The sequence below is a fragment of the Hyalella azteca genome, unplaced genomic scaffold (genome assembly GCF_000764305.2).
Source record: "Hyalella azteca isolate HAZT.00-mixed unplaced genomic scaffold, Hazt_2.0.2 contig2323, whole genome shotgun sequence".
NCBI lineage: Eukaryota > Metazoa > Arthropoda > Malacostraca > Amphipoda > Hyalellidae > Hyalella > Hyalella azteca.
Genome location: NW_025932603.1, coordinates 9,540 through 16,708, shown reverse-complemented (window position 1 = coordinate 16,708; position 7,169 = coordinate 9,540). Strand labels below are relative to the sequence as shown.

The window sequence follows — 7,169 nt, the reverse complement described above, 5'->3', positions numbered from 1 at the left end:
TTTTAAAACACGATATTATGATTGAACTAGCTAAGTTACGCAATGATGCTGAATGCCAGATGCTATCACGCTCGTCTCTAAAGCTACTGAGTATAAGGACGCGTTCCCGCTCAGAGTTGGCATGCATGGTTTGCTTCTAACTTCGGGGAGGGAGAAAATTGATCCAATTTAGGGTATTAAATTTCGCTGTAAAAAATTGGCGTTTAATATTTTAAACAAAACAATTTGGCTGCCAGTCCGAATTAATAGCTACGCTCATGAGCGTGGCTTGGTCAACTATTGATTAATATAATTTTTACATGTTCAGGCGAACGTGACAAATGTCACTTGTGACTTTCGTTACACTGTGATTTCACGATCATTTATCAACACTCTAAAAATACTCTAATTATCATGATGATACCAGCACCAGCTTGCCGTACTATAATTAGCTTGACGTGCTTATTTAAAATTGCTACCGTTCAGTTTATTTATTTAAATAAATCTTACTTTAATGTCATTATTTAGTTTCAAATGACATCAAGAGAATTATATTTGAATAATTTTACCTAAAGGTTTTAGTGTACGCATCGATATTTTGTGAAATTATTATCTTTTACTCGATAAAATTTTTTTAGCTTTGTAATTTTATTTTCATGTAATTTTCATTATTATCAACTTCATTATTAAATGTTTGTCCCAACAGACATCGTTATGCACAAACAAGACGAGAGTCCATGTTTTTCTTCACAAAATTCCATACTGTTCTGAAATTCAATAACAACTGATGACATTATATTCAACAGATTATGCAGTGTATATTAAATGTAATTTATCATTGTCACATGTAAATGGTGAGATAAGTTCTCGAAAACGTGAATATAGTATGAGAACATGACAATATGAATTACATGCAATATTAATATGAGAATATAACGATGTGAATTGCATGCAATATTAAGGAGAACATGACAATTTTGAATTGCATTCCATATTAATATGAGAAAATGACAACAAGAATTGCATGCAATATTAATATAAGAACATGTCAATATAATCGCCGCACTACAAAGCCCCGAGGAGGCGACAAGAGCCTCCACCAGCCGAGCCATTAATCCTTATCTCTCCTATTAATTTATTCACCAATAAACTCTGTAATTCACCGCACGGTATTTTTATCTATAGCTTCTTCACACATCTCAACTGCGTGTATGCCTGATCAAAATTACGGCCGCCGTATCGCCGGCCACCCAAAGAACATCCTGGAGCTGTGACGCACTTGACCTTAGAACGTGCGTCACGATGCAGACTATCACAGTGAAAAATTAATGGCTGATATTGTCCAAATAGTGACACACTTGCTCACCTACTGCACGAGCAGGGATGTAGCACTGATACGAGCTTTGCCGGCGCAAAACTGGGTCAGGATGACCCACACAAGAGCAAAAAGTACATCAATACTTGGATAAATTCTCACTCATTTCTCTGAGTAACATGAAGGACCGAGATGCAGGCAGTTTCGTGCAGATGCAGGCAGTTTCGTGCAGATGCAGGCAGTTTCGTGCAGATGCAGGCAGTTTCGTGCAGATGCAGGCTGTTTCGTGCAGATGCAGGCTGTTTCGTGCAGATGCAGGCAGTTTCGTACAGATGCAGGCAGTTTCGTGCAGATGCAGAACGTTTCGTACAGATGCAGGTCGTTTCGTGCAGATGCAGGCAATTTCGTGCAGATGCAGGCAGTTTCGTGCAGATGCAGGTCGTTGCGAGTTTTTGTTTAATAAAATATCGCTTTCAGGTTAGGGAAGAGAGTCAATAAATTACATTTTTAAATTTTGTCTTCAATAAAAATTTTCAACTTGTATTGATAATAAAGAAATATCAACCACAGGGATATCCCCCGCATCATCAAATGAATCCGACCACTATTTAACTGCATAATTTTTTTATTAATATAATTAATGTCATTCTTAGGCGGACTATTCCTTCCAACCATGCAGAGGAGGGGGGGGACGCGACTGCACGTGGTGGGGGGGGGAACTGTGTGTGGGGGAGTGGAGGGGGAACTTAACAAGTGCAGCTTGACGCGCGCTACTGCGGGATCAGACAGTGAAGAGGTGCGCGGTGAAGAGGTCGTGTGGAGTGGAAAGGGCAGGTCGCGGAAATTGGAGAGGCCGTATGGAGTGTAGAGAATAGTGAATAAGTCGTGGGGAGTGAAGAGGATAGTGAATAAGTCGTGGGGAGTGAAGATGGCTGTAATTAAGGAGTGAAGGGCACAGAAATGGATACTGAAAAACTTGCAGTAACTTTCAGAGAATTATTCAGTAATGATAGTGAGGTATTCAGTAAGTATAGTGAGGTATCCAGTGAAGATAGTGAGGTATTCAGTAATGATAGTGAGGTATTCAGTAATAATAGTGAGGTATTCAGTAATAATAGTGAGGTATTCAGTAATGATAGTGAGATATTTAGTAATGATAGTGAGGTATTCAGTAAGTATAGTGAGGTATCCAGTAAAGATAGTGAGGTATTCAGTAATGATAGTGAGGTATTCAGTAAAGATAGTGAGGTATTCAGTAATGATAGTGAGGTATTCAGTAATAATAGTGAGGTATTCAGTAATGATAGTGAGGTATTCAGAGGGTATCCCCCTTTGTTATAGGGCCGTACGACTGTTTACATTGTTTCAGTCTCCCCTGCAATTGTCGCGGCCTTGTCACATCTGAAGTTTGCTTGCTGTGTGTTCAGTGTTTCGGAAACTCAATTGTGCATCGAATCAATTATTTATTGATAATAATTGATAGTGTTTCTGAGTTCTCATCATTCCCGGTACAAAGATTAATTAATCAATACATTATATTGCACTGTTACATACACAGTATATCTGTTCTTAAACTCTCTGTACCAAGTTATAGGTTGAAAATATCCTATTAAAATATAGCAAAATTTACACTCACTAAACAAGTCCATTACTTGTGAAAGGAGAGAAATAATGGAAGGAAGCATCGCCATTAGTGTCTTCTTGGCAGTCATGCTGGTAGGTCTATAATACTTTTGATGAGGACTGATCTTAATGAGGACATTCTTTTAACGAGGACTGCTCTTAATGTGGACTGCTCTTAATGAGGACTGATGTTGATGAGCACTGCTCTTAATGAGGACTGATCTTAATGAGGACTGCTCTTAATGTGGACTGCTTTTAATTAGGACTGCTTTTAATTAGGGCTGCTCTTAATGAGACATGTTCATAATGAGGCCATAACTGATGCAGTTATTTTATGTCACTGAATGCTGGATGAAATTATATTCCCGTAAATAATTTTTGTATATAGGTTAAATCTGGCAATCGCTGTCGAACTCCATTATTCAATTTGCTAAAATTTTGAATTCCAGTTAACGACTGCAATGCTTCCTAGCATTTCTTGCAACAAAAACAATACAAATTAAAATACGCGAAATAACGAGTGCTTTCATCCTTATTCCAGGCAATAACTTGAGCAATTCTCTGTATATACGGCATAAGCCTCCTGATTGCTCCGTATTTCAGGCGATGGCCGCCGCATTTCCCCCACACGAGGCAGGGGGCGCCACCGGGGGGACAGACCGCCCCTGGGGAGCCAGGGGGGACGACACAGACCTCCTGAGGGGCGTCGACCTGAGCCTCGAGGACGACATCCTTGACCTGCTCCTGGAGTGGGCTGGTCAGCCCGTGGGAGCACGCAAGACCGATGTGTCGTTTGGTGTGGATGATGTGTCACTTGAGACACTTTATGAGCCTCATGAGTCTCCTGATGTGTCTCATGAAACACCTAATGTATCTCATGAAACACCCGATGTATCTGATGAAACGCCCGATACTTCTGATGAAACGCCTGATGCTTCTAATGAAACGCCTGATGTGTCTCATAAAACGCCTGATGGGTCTCATAAAACGCCTGATACGTATAATGAAATGCCTGATTTGTCTCATGAAGCGCCTGATAAAACGTCTGATGTGTCTCATGAAATGCTTGATGTGTCTGATGAAACACATGATGAGTCTCATAAAACGCCCGATGTGTCTGGTGAAACGTCCGATATGTCTCATAAAACGCCCGAGTTATCTGATGAAACGTCCGATATGTCTCCTAAAACGCCTGATGCGTCTGATGAAACGCCTGATGGAGCTCATGAAATGCATTGTGTGTGTTTTAAGACACCTAATGTGTCTATTAAAATGAATAATTTGTCTCGTCAAACAAATGTGACGCATGGTGTGTCTCTTGACAAACCTGATGTACCGGTTGAAGCGCCATTTGCGTCTTTTGACACAGCTGATATGTCGAATGAAACACATATAATGCCGGTTGAAACTACTTATGTTCCAGGTAAAAAGCTTGATATATCTCATGTAAACCTTAATATGCCGGTTGAAACGCACGTTGTGTTGGTTGTAAAGCCAAGTGTGTCAGCTGAAACACCAGGTATGACGATTCAAACACCAAATGTGACGGTTGATTCAACAGAGATTCTTGATGAAGGTACAGTTCCGTTGAATAAAAATATTGATTTGCCAAAAGAATCGCGTCCTGCATCGGCTGGAACGCTAGAAAAGACAACTTCATCAAATGAAGCAAATGATAAAGTAGCAGAAACGCTAGTTAAAACCGCAAATTCGTTGTTGAAAACACTAGAAGCCCCTATTGAAACTTCAACTGTTCCTGTAAAATCTCTAAACGTGCCAGTTGAGAATCAAAATATACCAGCTGAAACGCCAGCTGAATCGGTCAAAACTCTTGAAGCGCAGGTTGAAACTCAAAACGCGTTGGCTAAGATCGAAAATGTATCTGTTGAAACGCCTAATGCATTGAACAACACAAAATATGCACATGTTGAAATGTTAGATGCACCGGCTAAATCAGCAGATGCACATTTAGAAACTTCTCATGTCTTGGTAGGAAGGCCCGATGCTACTCTAGATACACCGGTTGAAATGCAAGATGACAAATCAGATTCGATGCTCAAAAAGTTAAATGTTGCTTATGATACTCCGAAAATACCGGTTGATTTGCAAGACGAAAAAACCGATACGATTGCGATGCCACAAACAACTTCTGAAATAATAGAAAGGCTTGTTGGATCTCTGGAAGCTGCAAAAAAACAAACAGATTCACAAAAATCACAAAATTTTCCTGTTGAGACGGCTGATTCTACGGCAACACAAGAAAATCTTGAAAGAAAACCTCATCCATCGATTAAATCTCTAGAAATCCCGTTTGAAAGGCCGGATGTTGGGGAAGAAGTGACGGTTGTAACGGTTGATGCCGTTAGTACACCTGCAGTCATTCAAGATGCCTCAGTTTCTGTGCCAGAAACCATAGTTGAATTGGAAGATATTCCTGTTGCAACGATGGTTGAAGCAACTAAACCCAGAGCGGCTGATGTTGAAAATGAAAAAGAATCGTCCAAAAAGCTAAATGAATCGCCTGAAACGCAAGCCCAGGGCGCTCTGGGAAAATCTCAAGATAAAAATATTGAAATGACAGATTTATCTTTCAAAACGCTAGGGGTACCGGTTAAAATAACAGTAATACAAGTAAAAGCTCTTGATGCACCTGTTGAGACGCTAGATAAAGCTGTTCAACATCCAGAGCCGTCAAATGAAACTCCTGATTCATTAGCCAGCTCACTTTATGCACCAAAAATAACACGAAGCGCAGAAATTGATGCACATAATAATCTTTCTGAAACGCTCCATGCAACAGACAATACAAGAAATACTGCGGTTCAGATGCCAAATGTATCGTTGAAAACGCCTGATGTTCCGATTGAAACGCCAAATATTTCGGTTGTAATTCTTGATGGGCTGATTGAAAAACTCCCGGAACAATTTGAAACAACTAAAGTTTCCAATGAAACATCGTACAAACAAATCGCAATGCCAAAGTCATCGCTTGAAATGCCAGAGACACCCACGGTATTGCAAGAAACGCAAGTTGAAACGTCGGAAGGAGCAAATGAAATGAACGAAGCTCCTGCTGAAATGCCCGATGCAATAGCTGGGATAACGGAGACCCCAGCAGCAACTGTAAAAACGCTAGATACATCGAATGAAACTCCGAATGATTTTTTCGAGACTACGAATGCGTCAGTTAATTTGCTAGAGCAACGACCCGTAACGACTGATGAATCTGTGGGAATGATTGATGAAATCATAGCGACATCGTTTGCCTCGGCTGGAGCAACTAATGCTTCGGGTGGAATTTTTGATGCATCGGCTAAGGCGCTGGAAGTACCGAGTACCACATCAGATGCACTAGTAAATTCTCCATACGCGTCGGTTGGAGCGCTAGAGGGATTGACTGAAACACCAGATGCAGCGGCTAGAAGGGGTCCTAGAGTTTCAAAAGTCCATAGTGTCGGGGCCCACGTATCTTCGTGTTTGACTTCAATGTTGATGCTTTTGTTCGTAACTACCGTCGTTGTTTGAATAAAATGAACATGTTTCATTTGACACGTGGAAGCAAAGCAACAATTAAACAACAGGGGCTTCACGTAAATATTATTATTATTGGTCGCTTCTGCCTTACTTAAATTAGTATGAATGATGAGAATTTCTGCCCCATTTGAATCAAGTGGCGGGCAATTTCGTTCAACCGAATTAATAAAATTAGTAGATCCTTCCGCCTCATCTGATTATGATAACAGTGGAAATTCTGTTCTGCCTAAGTGAGTATAAATACTTGTCACTTAGAATTTCCGTAAGAGAAAAATAAGGGAAAATTTTTCGTCATTATATATATATATACAACCTACATAACTAAGTTAGCATAACTACTCGCAGTCATACTAACATACGCATAACTACTCTTTCTTGTTGAAAATATATAATGTGTACTAAAATTTCAGCCATCAAATTTTGGGGCTGAAATCTTCAGCTCAAAGTTGCTATGTAATAAATAAACAAAAATCTATGGCGAGTTGTTTTGATTTGTAATTTATAGATTTATTTCCCTAATATAATAAGATAACAAAAATAAACGCCTCGTAGCGGAGACATTTTTATTTCCTTGTGGAGCCATGCGAGCAAAAAGTCAAAAATGAATTTAGCCTTAAATTATTGTTCGAAATTATGTTTGTATTAGTGCTAGGTAAAAAAAACATGTGCCGCGTTTTGGACAATAAAGCCGCGTCATTTTTTGAGTAGACCGCTCGTG

The 7,169-nt window shown here is 39.8% G+C and overlaps 1 protein-coding gene across 1 annotated transcript; it reads left to right on the top strand.

The window, feature by feature from the left end:
- Positions 1–2,669: 2,669 nt before the first annotated feature.
- On the top strand, positions 2,670–6,758 carry LOC108678786. Its single transcript, XM_018167257.2, has 2 exons — positions 2,670–3,010; positions 3,521–6,758. Exons 1-2 carry the CDS (start codon positions 2,966–2,968, stop codon positions 6,440–6,442), a joined length of 2,967 nt encoding a protein of 988 aa, XP_018022746.1. The 5' UTR covers positions 2,670–2,965; the 3' UTR covers positions 6,443–6,758.
- The last annotated feature ends 411 nt before the right edge of the window (positions 6,759–7,169 follow it).